Source organism: Amblyomma americanum, chromosome 4, assembly GCF_052857255.1.
Source record: "Amblyomma americanum isolate KBUSLIRL-KWMA chromosome 4, ASM5285725v1, whole genome shotgun sequence".
Taxonomy (NCBI): domain Eukaryota; kingdom Metazoa; phylum Arthropoda; class Arachnida; order Ixodida; family Ixodidae; genus Amblyomma; species Amblyomma americanum.
The window spans coordinates 182625105-182649818 of NC_135500.1; the positions used below are offsets into that span (position 1 = coordinate 182625105).

The 24714-nt window shown below is 47.7% G+C and overlaps 1 protein-coding gene across 1 annotated transcript in view; it reads right to left on the reverse strand.

The window, feature by feature from the left end:
* swm (Zinc finger protein swm) overlaps nucleotides 1-24714 on the reverse strand; it is a 77545-nt gene that overhangs the window by 12946 nt on the left and 39885 nt on the right. Inside the window, 7 exon segments of the mRNA XM_077662546.1 lie at nucleotides 2436-2495; nucleotides 2602-2676; nucleotides 8431-8553; nucleotides 14193-14289; nucleotides 14291-14484; nucleotides 18558-18738; nucleotides 21642-21891. Coding sequence (XP_077518672.1) covers nucleotides 2436-2495; nucleotides 2602-2676; nucleotides 8431-8553; nucleotides 14193-14289; nucleotides 14291-14484; nucleotides 18558-18738; nucleotides 21642-21891 — 980 coding nt within the window.

The window sequence follows — 24714 nt, forward strand, 5'->3', positions numbered from 1 at the left end:
AACAGCTGACGCGTCATCCACGCCTTCTTATTGAAGGCGTAGCGAACGGGGAGCTGCTTACAGTTTTTGAAGCAGCGCGGTGCCCTTGCTTTGCCGATCACAAAGGGCGGGAGCTTTTGAGAGCCATCCATGTTGGCAGCGAGCAGAACGCTCACGCGGACTTTGCTCATCTTGCCCCCGTGACACGTGCTGCCCCGGACGTCGAGCGTCTTGCTGGGCAGCATCTGCCAAAACAACCCGGTCTCGTCGGCGTTGAAGATTTGCGCGGGTGAAAACTTCGCGCAAATTTCCGGCCATTCCTTCGAAATCCACTGCTGGATATCCTGGCTGATGACGGCTCCGCTTTCCCCAGAAATGGTTTTGCCAACTATCTTATGGCGGTTCTTAAACCTCTGCAGCCACCCTGTGTTGTCGGCGAAGTTGTCATCACCGAGTGCAGCGGCAAACCATTTGGCTTTAGCCATTAGCATTGGGCCATCCACCGGAATGTTCTTAGCCCGCACCTCTAAAAACCACGCATAGAGAGCCTTTTCAACTTTCTCGTGGGCAGGAGCGCGCACACGACAAGCTCCCGACGTTCGTTGCTCCGCCGCTTTCGACTTTATGTCCGCCTTGTTTTTTAACAAGGTGCTTAGAGTGCTCCGAGGAATCCCGAAGTCGTCTGCCACCGTCGCACTTTTCTCGCCCGCCTCAACACGCTGAATGGCTTTCAGCTTTGTCGCAAAGTCCAGGTTCTTGCGCTTCTTGACGCTGCTTGTGCTTGCTGTGGCCATTGCTTCCGCGTCAGCTCACCACGATCCAGTCACACGTGTCGTGAGACGCACGCAAAACAATATTGAACACGAAACACAAGAACGCGCACAAAACACAAGAATTCACGTGCGCAGCTTCCGCCAACAAAGCGCTCGCGATGGCGACAGCGAAGGCGACAGCGACCTCCGAGGGCGACAGCGACGTACGAAAGGCACGAGCTGTGGTTGGCTGAGCAAAACTCGTGAAAAAGCAACAAGAAAAAAAAAGGGAAAAGGAGGAGGCCGCCGGCGCCTTCGTTCCTGGCTACCTTTTCCGAGCCGATCACTATGGTTACGCGGGGGAAGGATGAGAGACATTGGGAGAGAGAGAGAAAAAAAAAAAAAGCTGTTCCGCAAGTCGGAGAGCGTGCACAGCGGGAGCACAGTCCGAGCCTCCCTCCCCCTCGCTCTCACATTTTCCGAGCCTTTCAAGGGAGGCGCGGAGCTCGCGGGTGCAGCGAGTGCCGAGATCGCGCGGCGTTCTATATATCCAATGGCGGATAAAAATATCGTTCGATATAAACGTACGAATTTCTATACTTTTACACAGAATTTTCAAGGGGATAATTGACGAGTTCGATACAGACAATAATTCGATATATGTGGGTTTGATATATCCGTGTTCGACTGTACTACCATACGTTGGGCCAAAGGGCCATACCACCACGCACTTAAGTTCGGTTTGACCATGTGAAGCATTGAACGTCACTGTCCCATCCACATCGAAATCAAAAATTGTACCTTGAAGAACAGAGCTCTCGCTCTAAATCAAGAGAGGGCAACTGTGATACAAGTGAGTGCATGACGAGTCGCTCGCAAGAATCACTGCTTTTCAAACTGAAAATCGAAACGGGGCTGCCATTACCAAGCGGCGGAAATAACATAAACAGGAACATTCGGAGCCACTCGGCCTCGTAGTTGTGGTGTTTTGATGGTTGGCTCACTGCTGCCCATACAAGCTACAGTGAGAGGGCACCCATTACAAGCATTACAAACACATGCTGCGAGAAACGCGAAGGCAGATCGCATGAGTTTACAGCAATGCAAACAAATGCCCATGGACAGCAACCACAATTTGTTGACCTCATTCGCACTCGCCCCTGCCTAGTGGCCATATAACGCGTATAATGGAAGCTCTGCAATTCAGATTTTGAGAGATATTGAGAACTTGATTGAATAAAGCACAGCACAAGCCTAAAGATAGCCTTTTAAATTGTGGGGCTGCTGTTCTCTGTGCGTCAGAGCTGAAATTATGCAAATACAGAGTGGTGGCAATGGGTGCGCATTTGCAGCATGATAGCGTAGGCATGTTCGGTGGATCTCACCGACACACGGGCTGCACAAGTCACTGCTTGATAACCCCCCTTCCGCCTTTTTATTTTTAGTTTTCACAGGCCAGATTTCAAGATATCTGAATTTTGTCATGAAAACAATTCATGATAGGCTGTGATAAATGCAGGGTACCTCAGTGATATAACTTTTATCTGTTGTGTTTGCGCTGTGTTGAGTATTATGGTACATAAGCAAGTGAGACTGTAATGTGCCAAACTTGAGGTTAATCTTTACTTTTCTGATATTTCGAGATATCCGAGTTCAGATTAATAGAGTTTACTGTAATGCTGAACAACTCTAACTCCACCTCACCTGCTTGACTTCTTCTCGTTCCTTTTCTGTCTTGCACTTGCCTAGCTTCTCTAGTAGCAACTGCAACAAAAATACAGCACACATTTTAAATATAGACAACACATGTGTGAATGCATTTATTTCAAGCAAAAAATATAAAACATTCAAAGCCACAGGTAGCACTTGCCTTATACTGTTGGAGATGTTTTTCTAAAAGTTTCTGCCTTTGGCTTTGTACTTCGACTTTCTTTTTGATTACTTCCTGAAAGCAAAAAAGCACAACAGTTACTTTGAGTAAAAGGACGGCACTGTGATGTTCAGGAGTTCTTAAATCGAACAAAAATTTGTTGCTTTAGTGCAAAGTCACTAGATACATCTAGCAGCAAGACATTCTCAGCTCAGTAAGTGACGCCAAGGTAAGTTTGCTCCTGGAGGGTCCCTTGCAATGGTGGGTTCTTGGAGTGCTTGAAGTCATCATTGTTACACAAAGACAACTCTTAGTACCAATATGGATTCTTCTGCTGAACAATTTTTCGGACTCGGTGGGACTCGTAAAATGGTGCAAATAATTGAACAGACCAAAAAAATCTGTGACCCGTGAATGCAGTCTATTTCCCTGGGCAACAATGGTCACGAAGACCAAGAGTGGGAATCCATAGGAAGAAGTGGATCCAACTACACCGCCTACATCACCCCTACTCAAGTTCCCCAACTCGCCCTGCAGCACAGGCGGCGGTGTCCAAGTCGATTGGTTTTGGGAGGTTTAACGTCCCAAAGCAACTCAGGCTATGAGAGAGGCCATAGTGAAGAGCTCCGGAAATTTCGACCACCTGGGGTTCATTAACGTGCACTGACATCACACAGTACACGACCCTATAGAATTTCGCCTGCATCGAAATTCAACCGCCGCGACTGGGATCGAACCCGCATCTTCTGGGCCAGCGGCCGGGCGCCATGACCACTCAGCCACCGTGGCGGCTGGTGTCCAAGTCGAGGCTGACGGTGCCACTGTTTTCAATGAGATAACACACCCTGGCTTGCCCACTCTTTGTGGGTTACCTCAATGGTAATAAGTTAATAACAGAGCGTGCCATTAGCTCGAGCGGTAACAATGAGAAACAAATAGCCAGACCTATCCAAACCAGTGTGTCCAAATCGCTCCATTTAAATAAAAAATGGTTCCTTTCATGGCGGCAAACAGCTGGATGGTTGTGATAGTGATGCCCGCAAGCATCTGTGGCATAGCAAAAGAATCAACTTTTGGTCGAAAAACTATCTGCACAGTATGCTTGGCATCTGTTTTAGTCTGAAAAATAGAACATTTGCATTCTACAGAGTCTGAAATATCGGCTGTGAATATGTACACACTTCTTTGAGATGCGTGATGGTTCCTCAAAAGGTTCAAATTATTGGAGTCCAAAAAATCAGTACGCTACTGTGTTGTGCTCCAGGCAGCCACTCGTTGAACTTGCCACATCATACTGCGCTAATGTCACTGTGACAGTTGTGTTTATTTATTCACATACCCTAAGGGGTTGCCGACTGTATTTGCTCGCTGATTTTCATTGTCCAAATTAACGGCACATCTTCCTGCATTCCGGAAATTCGAAATACAACCTTTGTCCGTAAAGTTACGAGACTGAGTCCATTAAAAAAATGCGTTTAACATTGAAATCATTTGTGCAGCACTCCTTCGAAATAGTCTGCCTTGCAGTCTATACACAGCTTCCAACACTTCTTGAGGGCTTTGAAACAGTTGGAAAATGCTTCTGAAGCAGGGCTGTCAGCTCCTTTGTAGCGGCGTCTTGAATGGCCTCCATGTTCCCCATCCAATGATCTTTTAGGGCTCTCTTTACACGAGGAAGCAGGAAAAAATTGCATGGGGGGAGGTCAGGCGAGTATTATGGATGGGGAAGTACAGTAATGCTGTGCTTGGCGAGAAATTTCGTCACGCTGAGAGCAGTGTGCGGCCTTGCGTTATCGTGGAGAAGGCTCCATTGTCCAGATGCACATAAGTCAGAGCGACAGCATCGCAGTGCATCACACATGTTTTGAAACATGCAAAACTCCTGATTCATCGTCTGCCCTTGTGGGACAAACTCGTGGTGTATGACACCTCTGGCATCGAAAAAAACTATCAGCATCGTCTTTGTTTTGCTCTTCAGTTACAGCACCTTTCTCGACGCTGGAGAGCTTGTGGACCGCCATTCGGCCCTCTACCTCTTTGTTTGAGGATCGTATTGAAAACACCATATGCTGTCGACGAATGCAGCATCCTTCTCTGCCTCGGAGAGCAAATCAGCGCTCACTGATGCCCGCGTGTCCTTCTGGTTCTGTGTGAAAGAGTGTGGCACAAGCCAGCATTCAGCTTTCGTTTCCCCAAGTTCTCACGCAAAATTTGGTGGCATGTTTTCTTACTAATGTCGAAAGCATCTGATAGCATGCAGACTGTAATGGTGCGGTCCAGCTGTACGATCTCCCTGATCCAAGCCACGTTGTTTTCATTCCGTGAGGTTGAAGAGCACCCCTGCCTTGTGTCGTCTTCCACTGATGTTCTCCCCGAAACGAACCTCTTGTGCCACTCAAAAACTCACGCCCGCGATAATGTCTCGCTGCCATAAGCGTATGTCACGAAGGAGCTCATACGTCTGTGTGGCTGTCTTGCCAAGCTTCACAGAGAATTTTATGCTTACACGCTGTTCGAGGTGGACGTCCATCTCTTCACATTCACTCAGACTAGAATGAGCAGACGACTAGTGGCAACGTATTTTTATACATGTAGCGCCATCTAGCGGCTGCCACAGCAATTAACATAAATAGGTTAGGTTAGCTCGAAAAGATGGTGCTAGAGAAATCATTTCTAGAGAAGAAAATAAATCAGTCTTGAAACTTTACGGACAAAGGTTGTATACTTCGAAACCCACATCGATTACTGCATTATTCACTTCAATATTCGAATACCCACACAGCCCTATTTAAAGGGACACTGAGGAGAAATTGAAGTTGCCTTGTATCGATAGAATACCAGCTCCTGATCACAAAAACGCCGCTCTTACTGAAAACAAAGCTCTTGTAAGGTAGAAAATACCAAGAACCAAAACACTGGTATCGCCGCCACAGGCAAATCTCGCAAGTACAAGCGTGGTGACGCCATAGGACAATAGACGCCACCTTGGAGGAATTTTCCATCCTACTTGGTTTCACGAATCTCTGAGGCTGACAAAGGTAGGTTGCGCAGATCAATAATGAAATAAGTTTTGTTTTAAAACCAATAGTGCACTTTTATCAGACAAGGAAGGCAGGAAAAAGACAACCTGAATGTTGGAAGCAAAGAAAACGGATGCTTGGCGGTGCCACAGGCGGCCAGGAGAGTTTCGATTTGTTATGGCGCTTCACGTTTATGAGCTTTGCGTGCCCCGTGGTTTTGTTTTTGACGCGCTTCGATTTACAAGCGCCGAACAGCAGAGGAACTCCAAGTGCCGCTTCAAGTGCTAGTTAACCTTTGAAGGAGCCTGTTAAGGCTTGTCAGATTATCGCCACGGTCGATGAAAAGCTATGATGGCACGACAGTAGGTGATCGTACAAGGTAGCACTTGTGTATTCGCACGTTTGCCCGGCGAAACATTCCCGGCTGTGCCAGTCAATCGTTTATTAGGGACGGGAGACAAGGTACAAGGCAGTTCAGAAAACTTGCTGATGGCCTAGCTCTGTTAGTCCAGGATATACCTAGCGAAAGCACGGAGGTTTCTGCATCAGAAGAGTGCATTCACTAGATGCGCCTTTATTAACGGCTGCAACTTGAGCCGTCGTGGCGGAGCGGTAGCGTTTCCGCCTCAAACGCCGAAGGCCCTGGTTCGATTCCGAACCTCGGCACCGGACTTCTTTCCTTTTATTTAGTGAGTGGGCGGGGGGTTTCAGTGGCTCCCATGGATACCGCCGCTGAATACGTTGGTTAGCGGTTAAGCGCAGGCTCTATTAAGGCGCGTTTATGCTGCGGCGAGGCGCGCGCGCGCGCCCTGCACGGCGAAGTTACGTCGGTCAAAGAGAGACCATCTATACTTCAACTGCGCTTGACCGCCGACGCGTTCGGCGGCTTCGGCGCTCTCTGACCGCATCGGCGCTCTCTGACCGCATCGGCGGGGAGATTGGAGCATGTATCTATTTCGCGCCGAGTGCGCCATCCGCCACCGGCCCGGCCAGACTGATTTGCCTCCGCGGCGAGGTGCGCGTTATATTCAATAGCTGCGGCAGTTCGGCGGAGCTGTTCTTTTCGAGCTCGCCTATTTTAATCCATTCACAGTACATATCTGAAGGCACATGCAAGTTGGCGAGAGAGCCAGATCCAGTGGACCCGTTGGATCTAGCGGAAGCCGTTAAAGCGTCGTGCGCAGGCTTTGGTTTCAAGCCGCCGACTTTAAACGCGACCGCCCTTGAGCACCCATTTGTTTTTTGTGGCAAAAAAAATAAATAAATAACTTGGCCCTTGTAACCGTGGGAGACCTCGACGCTGCCTGCTGCGCCGTGCAACCGCTCCGTTCAAGGAATCACAATTTGTTGGCCCCAAAGCCCCGGCCAGCCTCCGATAAGCGCAACGCACCCCTCGCGACTCCCCGCACTGGGGTTATGATATTTAGTTTGCAACGGCTGCTCTCTGAGGAAGGGGGGAACCACCCGCCGGCGCCTAACATAACCGTGCTCCCTCAAAAGCATCGCACGCTCTGTGGGGCTGAGGTCGCTGAAATGCAGGCCAGTGTTTTTGCGAGAACTACGTCGTCGGGTTCGGGAACGGGATCCAACGTAACGCTGGCAAGACGCTGGTGCAAACGTAAACGAAGCGACGGTGGCGACCCCCGATAGATGCCTTCAACGTGCGGCGGCGGTAGCTTTCGTTTCGGCTGCTGCTAGGCCACACCGCTAGCCGCCAGAAATCACGGAGTCTCCGTTTATGTCACGTTTCACGTCACTCCGTTCTGTGTCGTCATAAGAGTTCTCCGTGTCGTCATAAGAGTTCTCGAGTTTGAATCGGAGCGGTGGGAAAAAATTTTTCAACTTCGAATCCAAATTTCTTTGAAATAAATGCATTTTTCGCTCCCGGACAAGCGTCAACAAAGCCATGAAATTCCAAACTATCAGATATTGCTAACAAAAAAATTTTGATAGGGTTCTCCTCAGTGTCCCTTTAAAACTGAAGGTAGCTGTAGCAATTCGGCGTCAGGTAGTACTTGACATCCTTTTCACTTGAAGAATGGAGCCTGTTTGACACACAGTCCCCATAGTAACTGAATGACCTCTGCGATGGCTATCCAGTGCAAAATCACACATGTGCTGTGGCGACTGTGCCCACAGATTGATACGCGGCACTGCAAAGATTGGGTCCCAGCTGCTGCCGCCGCTCACTCTTGTTCTTGGATGGCCTGATACCGCAACAAGAGGAAGCATCCAGAACAGATGCTGGGTGTTACTTGCGATTAGACAGCGTTTCTTGCCAGTACTAGTAATACTGCTTACAAAGGCCCCAGTATTGCTACCCTTCCCACAGAAGGGTGTGAACGCATTGTTGCCAGAGTTGCTGTGCTTGAAGTGCCAGCTTACCGGAGCAGATGGGGACACAAGCATGCCAAGGCATCAGCAGAACTTGTTCATTACCACATTTTAGCCTTCACAAGGATTCAAATGATTAAACTGATCACACTCCCATTATGCTGTTGTTCCCACTGATGCCCGAAACATTAAAAAAAAGAGAGAATGTGGCTGCCGACACACAATTCCATGCAAGAATGCTCACATCCTTCTTTGCGGAATCACGGAATTGCAGAAAACTAGGGTAAAACAAGGGCAGAGCAGGAACTAGGGTAAAACGATTGAGAGGCATGTTTGTCCTCTAATGGACTTAGTAACTTGGCTGGTGATAATGATGACAATGACCCTGATTACAAAGTTCAGAATGTGACAGATCCACAGTGATAAGTAATCACAGAAAAGTAGAGTTTGTGACACATGTGCAGTTAGAGCTCACCGTCTTCTGCTCCTCCTTAGTCCGTTTAGGCAGCCCCGTGTTAATAACGTTGTTCTTTTTCAGAGCAGCAGGGTTGAACACTGTGCGTGACAAGTTTCCAGCGATGGGGTTGAACACGGCAGACTGCATGACAGAGCAGGTTAATTATTCTTGAGATAAAGGATGGCTTTGATTCAAAACAAATTACTTCGACATAACTCATTATTTGAACTGAAGCTAATTGCAGCAAACAAAGGGCAGAACACAGCTGACACATTCCAGTTCATATGCTCAAATTTGTGAGCAATGTAAATGTTTTACAGTATTGGACTATTTTCATATATCTTCACACGGTTCATTCATTCCTCCATAACATAATTTTCCAGTGAAGTTCACAATATTGCCAAATTCGGATCGTGTGACATGGTCAAAGCTCAAATAAGATGCGTTAACATGTGAGCAGGCTGAGCACAGACGCATGCAACACTAAAAACAGGAATGGCATGGTGGCTTCTTTACAGTGCTCCATACTATGCATGTGCAGGGATGCGAGGAGGTCAAGGATCTCCGAAGCTGCAATAGGGAGGGGGTAGGGGCAAAGCACTCGAAAACAACGAGGAAAAGATTGCCGCAACTATCACAGCACTCAAGGACTGGATGCATTGAATTTGCTTAAGACAATGCCAACACTAGAAATGGGTGCTTACAAGGTGAGAGAAAGAACAACCTTTATTTACAAGTTGATGTGTACTCTGCTTCCAGGTGGGATCTTAAGGGGGGACGCGGGTCTTGAAATAGCGAAAAATGGTCAAAAATGGCAATTTTCAAAAATTGCGATTTTGAAGTCTTTAATGTCCCAACTATGCCTCTACAAAATATTATAGCTGAATTTTAACTCAAAGTATGAAAAAAACGGCAATATAGAAACGTCGGTGATCCGAAATTGAACGCCAAGTGCGAAGGTTTGCCCCATTTTCAAGCTGCCGTAGCTCCGCGCGACGCGAACCGATCGGCGCCATCTTGGTCTCGTTTGAAAGCTGGTTTCCCGCTCTCCAATTTGGCGCCTTTCGGCAAGCTGTAGACCCTCGCACAGCGGAGCTATCAGCACCCGTTCGCAAGGGGGAAAGCGTCGCGAGACAGCCGCCAATTGGGTAAAACGGGCGCCTCCTCGAGGCGCAGCCCTCTGATTGGCCGTGACGCATGCTTTGACCCCGCGGCTGCGTTGTACGGCTCCTTCCCGTCGTCTGCTTTCGCCTGCACGCCCGTCATTTTTCGCGCTCCTCTTTGTTTCCTAGTATTTTTCGTTCTGCCGTTTTCCTTATCGTTATTGTAGATATTTTGGCTATTGAATCGCTTCTTTTAGCCTCGAATTTCGTACTTTTGCGTGTATTTGCCTGCCTGGTGTCTTTGTTCCGTGTGTCACGATGGCCCGAGACGCGCACTTGAAATTAAGCACGCGAAAAGCAGTCGGCAAAAAGAGACGCGCATGGAATAAGTAGAGCGCTGCATCGTCGAGAACTGCAGCTTCGGTGATGCCGCAAGCTGCTGTACCCTCGGTGGATGCGGCTGGACTGAGCTCGCCAACAACAGCTTCGCCGGTGGACGCGGCTGAACAAACCCTGTTGACGCCAGCATCGCAGGTGGACGCGGCTGGACAATGCCGATCGCCGTCAACTTCGGTGTTACCGCAAGTCTCTGCAGTGCCGGTGGATGTGCCTGGACTAAGCCCGTGGAAAATATCGACTTTTGATACGCTGCAAGCCGCTTCGAATTCCGTGTCGTCGGAAGCGGCCGAGCCGCTGACCTAAGCCTAACATCGACTTCGGCGTTTGTGCACGCCGCTTCGTACAGACGGACGCGGCTGAACCGAGCTCGCGTGCTCAACGCTTCGACAAGCACGCGCACAGCGGACCTTGGCAGCGCGCCAAGCCGCTGCCGCCGCTGATAACATCATTTGTTTTTATATATATATATATATATTTTGAGGAGAGCTGGGGGGGGGGGGGGTGCGGGGGGGGGGGGGCTCGGCGAACTTGGCAGAGCGCCATGACGTTGTGCGCTCTAAGCTGAAGCTTGAACATTCGCATTAGACACTCCTCACTGTCCTGTTTTTAACCTCGCAAGAAGCAGTTTCTCGCTTCAACCAAGCAATGGCAACAACCAGCAGAGCTGTTGCAGCACAGCTCAGTTACAGGCCTGGGAGCTGCCTCATTGGTAGGAGCCTTGAAAAAGATAAACAGAGGCTGTGCAGGTCTGATAAGGGTCACACCAATGCTGAAAAGGTGAAGAAGAGGATGGCCAAGAAGCACAAGCCTGACAGCACCCAGGACTACTGCCCAGGACTTTTGTGAATGTGTGGCAGATTCAAAGAAAATAGCAAGTGAATTTCTGAGCTTTTTTTTTGTCAAGTGCCAATGCAATACAGAGGTTTTCATAATCTTTACATGAACAGATTTCTGTAAATTTGGTGTTATTGTGTTCAGCAATGACTGGGCGGCATGCTAAAGCATTAAATTTTTCCATATGATCAGTAAACAAAAATGGCAGAGTAAGCAAAACTTTGAATGCAATTTTCTCAGCTTTGCTTTTTCGATCATATGCCTTTGCCTTACGGAACTTTTCATAATGTTTGCATCGACTGATTTTATTGAAGTAGGTATCATTTTTTTCAGCAACACCTCAGCTACATCCTAAAGCTTTCCAGTTTTCATTAAACCCAATAGACTAGCAATTAGGTCAGGTGTAAGCTAATTACTCCCACATTGTTTTTTTTTCCTACTTTGTTATTCATTTATGACCTATGTGATGACTTTTTAAAAATTTCTTTAGCTTTAGGATGTGCAATGGGCCTTTAAGAATGACAGCATTACTTTAAAACTAGTTTTTTTAATTAAGAAATCACCATAATGGCCCGTAAGAAAAGACCTAAGTGGCATAAATTATTTCGCCATATCTTCATTTCTAGATGAGATATATAAAATCTGAATATATATTTGGGATTAGCATTCAAAGATATATCTGCATGCCAATTTTCAGGAAGATATGTTAAGAAATAAAAAAAAAGTTTTCAAGACCCTCATCCCCCCTTAAGGAAGTGAAAGTCAGCAAATGCCTTCACACCACACTCTTGAGTCCCATTTTCAAAAATCTTTGCAGCTTGGATACCAAGTTGTGCCAGATGTGACACATCAACCATCAACAAGGTTTTAGTGTACCAGAAAATTTTGTGTAGCAGTTTGAAGTTATCTTGTGAGCAATCAAGGACTCATCAATATTAGGGGATATTCGAATTTTCGATAATTCCAAAAATTAAGTCCAATAGTAAAGAATTCAATATTTGATTCGATCCGAATGTGTGGTATTCGAAATCTCGAAGAATTTGACTCAAGCGAATAATGTTTCTTGAACGCTTGTTTCGTGTGATTTCGGTTCAGCATACCTCCTCGGGAATGGCATCACGGCCTGAGCGGAGCTAATGTCCTGACTCCATAGACATTTCGTAGTGCATGCCGTGCGCCCGCACCACCGCATGTATGCCAGAGCCGGTCTGCGCGTGCACGCGGCAGCACACACGAGCAGGCACAAGCATGGCACCCAAATCTGTACATGCCAGGTGCTTGTGCGTGCACTACCCGTGGTGCGTATGCGCCGGTACCGGTACGGCAGTTACCGCAGCCGCTCTCCTCCGCATGAAATTCGCTAATAAAGCTTGACGACAAGTGCCCGAAGGGAAGCTAGCAAAGAGACATACGGAGATGGGTGCCCCTTCCTGATGCCTGACGCAGGGTGGAACTAGTTGCATAGTGCATACGCCTAGCAGCTGCTAACAGAGTCACTGCTGAAAAGCAAGAGCTCTGCAACAACACAATCCCAATTAAGGGCAGCAGTTGGAGGTCCCACAAATAAGTTCTCCCCCCCCCCCCCCCCCCCCCCCCAAATATGTCGGCACCGCATGTAGGTCAACTCCCCCAATTTCTGATGCTCATTCTGGCAGAAAGTCATCAGTTCCAATGAGTGTGACAAAGCTTCAATGCACTTTCTTTCTTTCATGTAATGGCCTTGTGTGTTAGTGAAAGAGATGATTTTGAAAATAACTGTGTCGTTTTTTCGTGTGCAATAAGTATTCGAAATATTCGCTTAGGAATTCTTCAATAAAATTAATATTTGTTTCGTATCGTACCGTATTCACTCGATTCCAACACGCCCTTGATTGTAACGCGCACCCGTTTTTCACGCCACCGAAAGCAATAGGATGTTGCTGATGTAGTTTCATTTTTGTAAACGATTCTAATGCACATGTCATTTTTAGACGATTTGCTGCGGAAAAAAGGTGCGCATTAGAATCGAGTAAATATGGTAAACCACTATTCACACACCTCTAATCAATACTAGCTAGTAGGCCTTTCTTTGGTCCGCTAAATGCCATCCTCGTTGCGGCGCACGCAAAAAGCTGCTGTCGTTTGTCCCCTCCAACGACGGACGTTTTTCTCGTCGACGCCAAAGACCCGCCCGGCTTGAAATTCGACGATGCCTCTGCGGCTATCACAACTTTTCGCTTGAAAGCGGCATTGTAGTGGCATCTCCTGCTTGGTGCCATTGCGATAACACCACGCCGCACAACCGATACTATCTTCTAGTTCACTCTACTAATACAGTCGACACGACACAGGTCAAAATGGCGACCTCGGCTTGTGTACGGTTGGCTACTGGCATGGCTAGTAGTGGCTGCGATACTGACTTTTCTAGATGGCGCTAGCTATGCACCATATTTAGCAGTTTCAATGAAAAACTGGCGCATTTTTTAAAATCCTCAAATCTAAGACGACCCTAGAGTTTGGAATATGATTATTTGAAAAAAACTATCGGCCTACATTCGAATAAATACGGTAACTGTCGACACAACTAGGAACTGTTTTCGGCATGCTGGACTGTGTGAGGCAGCTACCGTAGCCGCGAGTGCAGCTGAAGACGATGGCGACACTGCCACTCTTTGGGAAGAACTTGCCCGTGTTCCTGACACTGGGCCCCAAGATGTCTGCTTCGAAGATTTTGTGATGGTTGATGACGAGGTAGCGGTGGCGGCAAGCTCACTGGATGCAAAAATCGTTGCTGATGTGTCGGTGTTTGGCGACAACAAGCTGCGGCCGCCGGAAGACGATCGCCCCCGCCCTACTTTTCATGAAGCACTTAGCGCAGCAGACGTGCTGCACTGCTACTGTGCCGAGATACAAGGAAGCGGACTTGAATTGACTGACATTTTATCGCGCGTTGAGAATGTAATTCACGCTGATGTTACTAGGCGCACTGCAAACCTAGATCACCGCCTACTGCAAGTAAGTGCACATTGTTGTGCAATAAATTGCTTTCGGAGCAGATATGCATGGTGAGTGGTGTGGCATTACTTTCATTAGCGCATTTTTGCTCAACTTCACAAACCTGTATAACGAACTAGATACTGAAATTCGTTAAAACAGGGTTTGGATAGAGCGAAATATTTGATATATCAAACAAATTCTGGAAAATCATGCTGTTCGTTATAACCGGGTTTGACTGCAGAGGGGGTTAGGCAGCAAATGTGAGTAGATGACATGTGATAAGGAAATTTGCGGCAAGTATAAAGTGATTGCAGCTGCCACAGGACAGGGTTAGATGAAGAGGCGTTTGTTCTGCAGTGGACGCAGTTAGGATGATAATGATAATAAATGCACTTTCCCCACCTCTGAACACACAAGCCACTTTGCGAGTGCGATAATTTTCCAAACATCATCCGCAGTGCACCTCACCTTCTCAACAGGAGGTGCTCCTAGCCTCTCCTTGATGTTCCTAGTAGGTGATGCCTCCGTCGTGGCAGCCCCATTAGTGGGCTGGCTGGCGCCACCGGCTGGCGGCAGGGCTGGTGTCCTGTGCAGTCCCACTGCCATTTGCCGTCGGACCGGTGGTTCGGTCCTTGTTATGCCAGAAAAGCTTGATGAAGCGGTTGTTGAGCACCGCTTCCGTGCATCGATATGCAGCATTTGCTTCGGCATGGTTCGAGAAACGGATCAGGGCTGCCTCTGGGTCTCCATCGTAGCAAACCTGCAATGAAACAATTCATAGCTGCTGGCTACTGATGCCACCACTCTGCAACAACTGGAATCACCAAGGGACGTTCACTCATGCTATCTCTTTCCAAGGCAACTATGCCAGTAAACACTACCCCAATCCCATGGTGATTACAAGCACTCATCGCCACTTCATGTTCCGTACAGAACTCCTAGATTTGCTGCATACTTGATGAGAAAGCATGCGCAACTTAAGATGTGAAAATGAAAACTGCAGTGCAAGAGATGATGCATATGAGAGCGATGCACAAGATGCCTTTTTGTTCCATCATACAGTTTTTTTAGTCCTACGTTACTTAAGGGTACTGGTGACAGATTCTAAAAGACAAAAATTACATGGGACGGAAACAGTCACTACAGAAAACAATGCATCAGCAGCTCTGCCTGCTTTGATGTCATCTACTATGAAAGTGGCTGAAGCCCTGCCTACGGGGGTGCCACATCTATTATCGCAGTGATCAAAAATTATATGTGTACATGTGCCCATTGATTTCCTTTGTCAGTGCGTTTGCACCAAATCAGAAACGGTGTTGATGCACGACATGATACACCATTAGCACTGCATGTCTCTTTTGAGTTAGCAAGCGGTGCCACATTGGCTCTCGATGGCTGCCAATGAATTTGTTTTTCTGAGTGTGACAAGGTCAAAAAGGTCATACAGTAAAAGCTCGTTAATTCAGACTTCTAGGGACCGTAAATTATGTCCGAATTATCGAGTGGACAACAAAAACAATACGCGACTTTCATCAACATACCTTTACTGCGCAATGTAATCGAGGATGCTCGTCTGCTTTCGCGCAGAAACCTGCGCAGATACTATTTTGTTAGTCCTTTCAGGTGCTTAGCAGCTCGCATGCTGTCTGCAGTTACCCAACAAAATCCTTCCAACACAGCGAGTGCCTCCGCGGCTCCCTTCACAGTGCGAGGGGGCCGAGACTGCTCCTCTTCCTCCTCAGAATCTTCGCCGTGCAGCACATCCCTGACGATTTCCTCATCGGTAAGGGCCGGCTGTAACAACGCCGTCATCAATGCCGACGTAATCAGCGAGTGTCACCGCATCCGGCAGAACTCCTCTGAAATCCTGGCAGTAATCTCAGTTGTCGCCTATCGACACTTCGACCACTGCATCATTGCCAGGCTCACGCACAACAAAGCCACTGTGTCTAAAACACTTAGCGATGACGTGCGCGGGCATGTTGTGCCAAACGTAGGAAAGAATGTCGACCACGCTCAAAAGATTCATGTCATACTGCTTGCCGACTTCATGGCACAGGAGCATACGTTCCAGCACGCGCCTGTGGCATTTGGTCTTGACATACTGGATTATGCCTTGGTCCATGGGTTGGAGGGCCGATGTTGTGTTCGGCCGCAAAAAAACAACTTCTAAGTTGTCCAGTCCGGTGACACTGTTATGTGCACTACAATTGCCCAGCACCATTAACACTTTGCGGTTCTTCGTGGAAAATTGTCGGTCTAACTTCTACATCCAGCCCCGAAAAATTTCCGACGTCATCCAGGCCTTTGTATTCGCTCGGTATTCCACCGAAAGAGCAGGCATGTTCTTAAAGCACCGCGGCTTTTGTACCTTTCCAATAACGACAAGTGGCAAGCGCTCTGTCCCTGTCATGTTGGCGGCTAAAAGAATGATGACTCATTCCTTGCTTCTTTTGCTACCAATGCACAGATCTACTTTCATGGTCACAGTCTTGTCTGGCAAAGCCTTAACGAAAAGTGCTGTTTCATCAGCATTAAATATATCATTTGGATCGTAGGCAGCGATGTGTTCGAGCAGCTGAGCGTTCTTCCAGTTGTTGGCAACGTCTTCGTTGACAGCACCTCTTTCGCCGCACACAGTCTTAAAAACGAGGCCATGTCTCTCTCTGAAGCGCGCACATCACTCTTCCGATGCTTTGAATGCATCGATATGCATCATCAGTGCAAACGTCTCGGCTTGCGCCATGATCAGGGGTCCACACAATGGCAGGTTTGCATTACGAGAGTTGACCACCCACCGAAACAAAGAATCTTCCAACTCTCGATGAGCAGCTGTTCGCAGACACTTTCGTGACGCTCGGAACTTCTAGCTTTCGACCGTCTGAAGAATCTGTTCTTCCTTTTTCACATACGTGCTCAAGGTACTTTTCACGTCGTAATTCTTTATGGCTTCTTGTCGAGAGAGCCCATCCTTCAGGGCCCGCAAAATTTCCACTTTGGTAGCCAAGTCCTTGGCCTCATACTTCGGCCGTTTCGTCGGCGTTGCCACCGGCAGAGAATATGGTGACACGGGCGCACAACAGAAAAACACCAATAACGTTCAATAACTCAGCCGCTCTAAATCCAGCGGTCCTCGGCAAAACAGCGTGTAACGATGCAGCGCACCGACAGCAACAAAGCGACAAAATGGCCCCGTCGATAACGCCAACACGTGAAAAAACGAGGAAAAGCGCCCATCCAGCCACAAGTCGAGTCAAGTTGATTAATTGATGTCAATGGCGATGCTGCATTTGGGTATCCCTTTTGTGCCGCGTTTGCCATATTTTTGTTTTCGTGCCTCGGTCGCTGCCTGAAATCGCCAGAATTATCAGAGGTGGGGTGGAATCCGTCCAAATTAACGAGAGTTTCGTCCCATGGACTCCTATATATAATGTAGGAACCAGGCACGAAGGTCGTATTATCCGATTGTCTGAATTAACGAGCTTTCGTTGTATAAGAAAAAATAGAGGTAAGGCCCAGCAATACCCTGCTTATGCTATCTGCTGCTTGATGGCAATAGATTCTATGGAGAAAAAGAAACTTATTTAGATGATGAGTGAGACAGTGTATACTGACCAAGTGAGCGTCACTCAGAAACGCTATTGTTCAAATGTGAGTTCATGAGAAAATTCATGGTCCCCAAATTTTCATAAGATTTCCCCACCCCAAGCAGCAAAAATATTGCACGAATTAAATTTCATACCTAACACCATCTGCAAACTTTTAAAAATTTTGGATAAACATTACAGAACTAAAATAAAATTACAATATCTACAATCGAGTCCGCTTACAACAAACATGACCATCACGTGACATTTGTTTGTTCTATCCTAATGTTTGTAGTAAGTGAACTTGACATAACAGAATGCAATTCTGAAAGGTGGAATTTCGTAGTGTGCTTTTTTTTTATACACTGTCAATCCCTCTTTTAACAATACCTGTTAAAACAATTTACTAGATGTAACAATACAAAACCACGGCACCGTCAGCTTTACCACATGTTCTATGGTAAAACCGCTTATAAAAATGCTGTCATTGCACATTCTCAGTTATGGCAATTATAAATCTGTTCACTGAAAGTCAATCAGAGGGTGACACATGATGGCGCTACGACTGCACTTTCATTCAGTTCGTGTGCACACGCCCTGTACACAACTTCCACCCACAGCGCCTGTCCACAGCTTCTGGTGACGCCGCTCATGAGCCAAGAAATGCTTTTGCATCAAAAGAGCCCGTGACCACGCACTCGGACACACCGGGTGAGTTGAGGATGCTTGCACATTGCGGAAACACAGAGGAAGAGAAAAAAATAACTCTCCCCTGCGCCAAGGGGCCAAGGTAGGTAGCCTCGGTGGAGCAGTCCATTAGTATCAATGTTTCTGAGGGTGTACCACTTCAAAAAACGCGCAGGCACGTTTTTTTTTTCCTTTTTTTTTATTCTGCACACCGGCTGGCAGCCAGAGCACATGAGCTAACCTATTCTTCCCCTACTCTTTGCTAACTTGGCCAAGCCCTCCCTTCGAGGGTTGCACATGTCCAGAGGGCAGGTGAGATGCTACTTGCTGGTCTGGACATTGGTTTTTCTAATCTGCCGTTACCGTTCCCTACGTCCTGCAAGCTCCTCGGATTCCTGTGTTAATGTGATCCACAGTGGCGTGAGAGTGTTTGGAACGTCTAAAATTCAGCACATTGTACACAAAACATGGCGGGCAGGAAATATTAAAAAATTCACATCAACAGCAATGATATCACTGAGATTCTCCTGCATAAGGTTGAGGACAAAGAGCACAGCACCTGGAGGTTCACTATGGTTCCAAATCGCGAAAAGTGGTTGTTCAGCTGAGTGATGGTGTTGAGGGCTCGTGGCACTTTGCGCACTTCCAGCTCACATCGGTCGTAGTGGTTGGCTGCTCGGTTACCCATATTGCCACGACCAAAGTCCATACGACCTCGTCCACTGCTGCCATGCATTCCCCTGGTTTGAAGTAGACACACAATAAGCACGTCTGTGAGATTTTCCTACAATCACAATGGAATGTAATCAAAAGCAGACAGATATTGCAGCGCCAGAAATAATGTGGCCTCATGCTCTCTCCGGCCCCGTAGAGATCTCTGGACTGGTTCACTACAGTGCCTTTGCACAGAGAGAAGAGACTACAACACTTCTGTCACAAAACAGGAGATGCAGGTGCCAAACTTGACAAACCACTGAGAGCACCATGGGGCCACAGAGGCTTTTGAACTCTTAACAGCCCAAGGGCAGCAAACCCAGTGGTAGCCCTATTCCTGCTTAAAGATAAGCAGGTCAACAACACTGATTTGTTTTCACAAGTGTGCAAATATGTAATATGAAATTTTTGGCCGAGTCAAACTAGATATTTTCATATAATTTCGTCAAAGTACAGAAGGTTTAAATTAAAAACAAATGCTTCTTTACAAAACACAACTAAACACAACAAAAAAAACGCAATAGAGCTTTATTTTACTAATCATACACTTAATTTATTATTATGCTTTCTTAACAAAACTCAGCTATGGGAAGAAACTGACATATTGCATATAAGCTTTATTTTACTTATCAGACTTACTTATCATTCTCACAGTGCTTCACAGGCATTAAATCAGCTGCCATTGAAGGGAACAACACTAAACATGAATGGATATGGTAATTTTTAGTACTCCACCCAGTGAAGTTGTAGTTATTAAAAGGAATGTCCCCAGCAATGCAACCTTATGATAAGCTGAGCTTAAAACTGAGGACAGATAGATTTTGATCTACAGTTGCCGACCGATTTTTCGAAATCAAAGGGACCCGAAAAATGGTCCGAATAATCAAACAGTCCGAAAAATCCGTGAAGAACAAAAAAATCACTTTGTTGAGATGAAATCGGCTTAAAAATGTCACTGATTTTACCTTGCGGAAAATTTCTCTTGCTGACGACTATTTGCGCTTGTATTTGCGCCGAAGTTATGCTTTCACTGTGCACGCTAGACAGCAGGGTCCGCATTTAGTTGGAATACTTCCCATGCTTTTTTGACGGACCCGGCGAGGCCATGTTGTCCACAACCCGAGTGTGCACTACACTGCTCATCAAACACATGCAAAGATAAGGCACTTTTCGTTCAAAGCGGCGGAACCACTGGACGCAAGCACAAAACGGAGAACGGATGTAACTTCGTGAAGACTGAGCGCCACTCGGTCAACGCGGTCAGAGAAACCCAAGTGACGAAATGGCGAATGGCGAACGTATGAGACCCGCTGCGGTGGCTCAGTGGTTAGGGCGCACGGCTACTGATCGGGAGTACCCGGGCTGGAACCCGACCGCGGTGTCCACCTTTCGATGGAGGTGAAACGCAAAGGCACCCGTGTGCTGTGCGATGTCAGTGCACGTTAAAGATTCCCAGGTTGTCGAAATTATTCCGGAGCCCTCCACTACGGCACCTCTTTCTTTCTTCCCTCCTTTATCCCTTCCCGCCGAGATGTGAGATAGCTCCTGCACAATTTGCTTCCCCCTACAACCAATTTTCAACGTATGGGACAACTACCCACGCCAAAAGCAAGTTGACGGCGATGACAATCCGGCTACCACCTCGAAGTGTCAGAGATCGCAGGGACCTCTATTGGCAACAATGAGGTATCAAAAGTATGTCAAGCCAATCCAACTGCAGCGTAAATACACCTCAATCCAAGATGGTGCCTTTTGCGCCGACGAAAAGCCGATAAGATGGCCGATCCTGGCCCGCAGGCGACTGAAATTAGTCCGAAATATTCGTCGCGAATATGTATGCGCTTCTATGGGGTGACCGACGGTGCTCCATCGAGGTCCGAAATATCCTACAAGTCTGAGTGGGTTCATTACGCGAGTAAATATGGTAATGGGTACAGTGGAACCTCATTAAACCAAACTGAGGGAACGAAAACTTGATCAAACAAAACAGCTTACAAAACTAAAAGCTTAAAGAAAGCCTTTTAACTTCAGGTGCTGAAATTCTGCGCGAGTGAGTCGGTTCATTGCGCTTGCATGGTTTTGAATTCGTACTGTTTTTGAATGTCTTCCGCCGCACGAACTTGAACAGTAGAAAGATTTCGCGGGACCCATCTGTGCCGAGTCTTTCGTCCTGGATACGCAGAGGTAGCAGCGAAGCACGTGGGAGGCGTACGGCCCCACGGAAACGGCAAGCGTGGGAGGAAATGGTGGTGCATTTCAAAGCGAGGTCAGCGTACCCGCGGCAAAACGCACCGCAACCCTGACTCCTCTATCGTAAAACCGTAAACAACTCGCGTTTTGATGACAGGCAAGATGCCTCTCATTTACGCAAGCCACCGCAGAGCGCATATCGCCGGATACAATGCCGATTTCGGCTCTAGTCGCTAGGCCTAATGACGAAGGCCAACGCCGACGGAGCGCTAGCTTCGGCTGTTTCTCGGTTCTTATTGTTTCGCCATCTTCGCGTTCTCATTCCAGGCCCATCGTACTGCTGGCGCAGTTCCCACAGCGGCGTGTTCGCTTTCCCATTTACACTTTATCCCAACCCGTATGTGCGTTCATCGGCGACATGCCGCGGGCAGCACAGCCAGGCCGAGCTCATGAAAGCAGTCGTCATCCTCGTCCGTGCACATGTTGCGGGGCGAAATTTAGTCATGAGGAGCTTTAGAATATGAGCAATACAACTGACGCCTTCCTCTGGCATATTGATAATAAGTTCGTGATTTTTTTCGGTGAAGTTCGATTTTCCGGACTGCCTGATTTTTCGGTCGTTTTCGCGGTCCCTAGAGAGTCCCAAAAATCGGTCGTCGACTGTACTATCAATGCATGTGGAATAGCCGAGATGTTGGCACACGAAGCGCAGTGCATTACCCTACCAAAGTTCACTGACCCGCGTCCGTAGCGTGGTCCTCCCTGAGAGCCGAGGTGGTGGTGTGGATGGGGTGGTGGCCGCATGGGCGGAGGGCCCCCTCCCCCATGTGGAGGTGGAGGAGGGGGCGGTGCTGCTGACAGGGCACTGCCACCCTCATCTGTGGGTGCCAGGCCCGGGGGTGGACCCAGCGGGGGACCCACCCGGGGGTCGAGAACAGAGCGCCCAGATGCTGGTGGAGGCGGGGGTGGTGGCGGCTGGCTCAGGTCAGCTGCAGCAAGGCGCAAGGTTCTTAGAACACAAGACGGCCTGAAGATCTGCTTGAAAAACGGTTGTGTTCTGTCCATATACCTTTCAGCGGTTGGTTTCATTTCGTGAAGTTCAAAATTTATTTATCCTTTCAATACAGGAGAAAGGAAACATAAAGCAAGGCCACTGAGCTGCATGGTCAGCATGATCCCGGCATAGCAGGATTCCATGCTTATCTTTATATCAGTGTTTGCTGAAAATCTTCTGCAAGGCTCTCTTGAAAAAGGAGGGGCATGTGTAAACTTTACTTAGTAACAGTGGTAGCAACTGCTGCACCTTGTTAAGGCACTTTTGTTCATTACCGTATTTACATGATTGTAAGTAGACTCGAATGTAAGTCGACCCCCCCAAATCCCATGTCCCCAAAAAAAACAACAAAACTTCGAGGTTGCTTAAGCTTGGCCTAGAATAGTTGAATGCGATAGCATTATCCAGCAGCCGCCATTTATCGCCAGCCGTTATTGGCTGCTGCGCGTGGCCATGCCCGTGGGCACATTCCAAAACGAAAATGTGTTAGTCACTGGACTACTTGTCCACACTTGCGCCATCGTCCTCACTAACGCTGCCGTTGTGATCGCTGCTGCGGTCCCACAGCACGTCATTCTAACGTCGTTGTCCAGCGAAATCCCGCACTTCGCAAACAGCCACATCGCGACATTGCGTGGAACAGCTGAAAATTTCCCTCACTGCAGCTGCCACAGCTTTGTCACCCATTACGAACGTCGAACTTGTGGCCCGGCGCGCAGTTGTTCGTTTCTTCGGCGAAAAGAATGACAGCCATCTTGAATGCAGCCGTGAACAAGCGCCGGTCGCTTACCGGACACGGAGTACAAATGAAGAGTGACAAAGCACTAGATTAAAACACGGCCGGCAGTAGTCAAATCCGTCAGAGCCAAAGAGCAACTACACGTGAATGGCGTCGGCTCTTCCATCGGCTATCGACACTCCCCGGCGCCGCTGCCATTCCAAGTAGGGGAGCCGCCTTGATTGGAACAGCGGCCCTTCCATCAACTATCAACACTACCTTGAGTGCTGAGCGTGCATTTGAAAGTAAAAAGAAAACTTGTTGGACGCTTGAGCTTCCGGAAGAACGCACTTGCGTTATCAGGCCGCCACAGTTTATCAGCAGCCGCAGCCTGCAGCCAGCCCCGTGTGGGGTGCCAGTTTGCTGCTTATCGATAGCCGCCATCGGCCGCCGCCCACGGGGGGAGGGGATGACATAGCTGCTCAAGGTCAGCACCAAGAGCGATGCGATGGAGCCGCGCAGCAAAAATGCAACCACGTTGTGGCATGCCCAATACCTCGTTTGTCTCGCCTTTACTTATAGTGCCATGATTTCGTTTCGATTGCAAGTCGACCCCCACCCTTCGGATTTTCAAAATTTGAAAAATAGGTTGACTTACAATCATGTAAATACGGCAACTTCTACCGAACTTTCTGTAGGCTGTGGCCTTGTTCCTTGAACTACATTCACATTTTTATTTTTATCTCTGTTTCATGCCAGTAAAAGATATCCTTGTGACCTGCAATGTTGGCCTTTGAGTTACAATGGTGGTTATGTTACAATCAGGTAAATATAGTGTACAGTCGATACTGAATATATCGGACTCGAAGCAGGTTGCGAAATATTTGAACTCTTTCCTTACCTCTTTCATTGAGCATCATTAGCCCGTTCACTAACGACGATTTCTCGCACAGATTTCAGAACCTTCTGTGTTGCTTACGAGCATGCTGCGCATCTGGCTTACAGTCAGAGAACCGAAGTTTCATTTCCAATGTAGTTTTTTTTCTTTTTCCGTGAGGTGGCACTTTTTTAATGCTCTGCGAAGACACGGTACTGTGCTCACTGCCAGCCATGTTGCCCACAAACAACGATTTCGCTGCAAGGCTTCGGAGCCTTCTGCATTGCTTATGGGCACAATGCGCGTCTGGCTTGTAGTCATAGGACCGAAGTTTCATTTCCAATGTAGATTTATTTTTTCCTGCAAGGCGACATTTTTCGAACGTGCTCTGAAGATGCGGCTGCGTCAAAAGCCGCTTGGCTGCCTCCACATGCACAATGCGCGCTCTAAAACGTCTCAATCTCAGGACTCCGCTTGGTATGTGAATGATTTTTATCGACGATATGAGCAGCACAGAGTCTGAAGATCGGCGCATGTAAATCGAGGCGCGTCAAAAACAAAACAATGGGGCACGCAAAGCTCATAGACGCAAAACGCCATAAAAAAACCGAAACTTTCCTGGCCGCCTGTGGCGCTACCAAGCACTGGTTTTCTTTGCTTCCAACATTCAGGTTGTCTTTTTTCTGTCTTCCTTGTGCGATAAAAGTGCCCTTATCGGTTTCAAACCAAAAGTTACTTCAATATTGAACTGCGCAACCTTCCTTTGTCAGCCTCAGAGATTCGTGGTATCATGGACTAATGAAAATTCCTCCAAGGTGGTGTCTCTTGTCCTATGACGTCATCACGCTTGTACTTGCGAGACTGGCCTGTGGTGGCGATACCTGTATTTTGGTTCTTGCTATTTTCTACCTTACCAGAGCTTTGTTCTCGGAAAGAGTGGCGTCTTTGTGATCAGGAGCTGGTATTCTAACATATAAGTCAACTTCAATTTCTCCTCAGTGTCCCTTTAATCTCGGTCGGAAGCGCATCGCTGATGTCCCCCGTGATAGAATCCACACAGAAATAAAGTTTTCCTCACGCTTTGCGATGCCAGAAAAGCGCGGTGTCTTGGATGCGGAAAAGTCGCCGGTCATGCTCGATTCGCGCCATACGACTAGACAAAC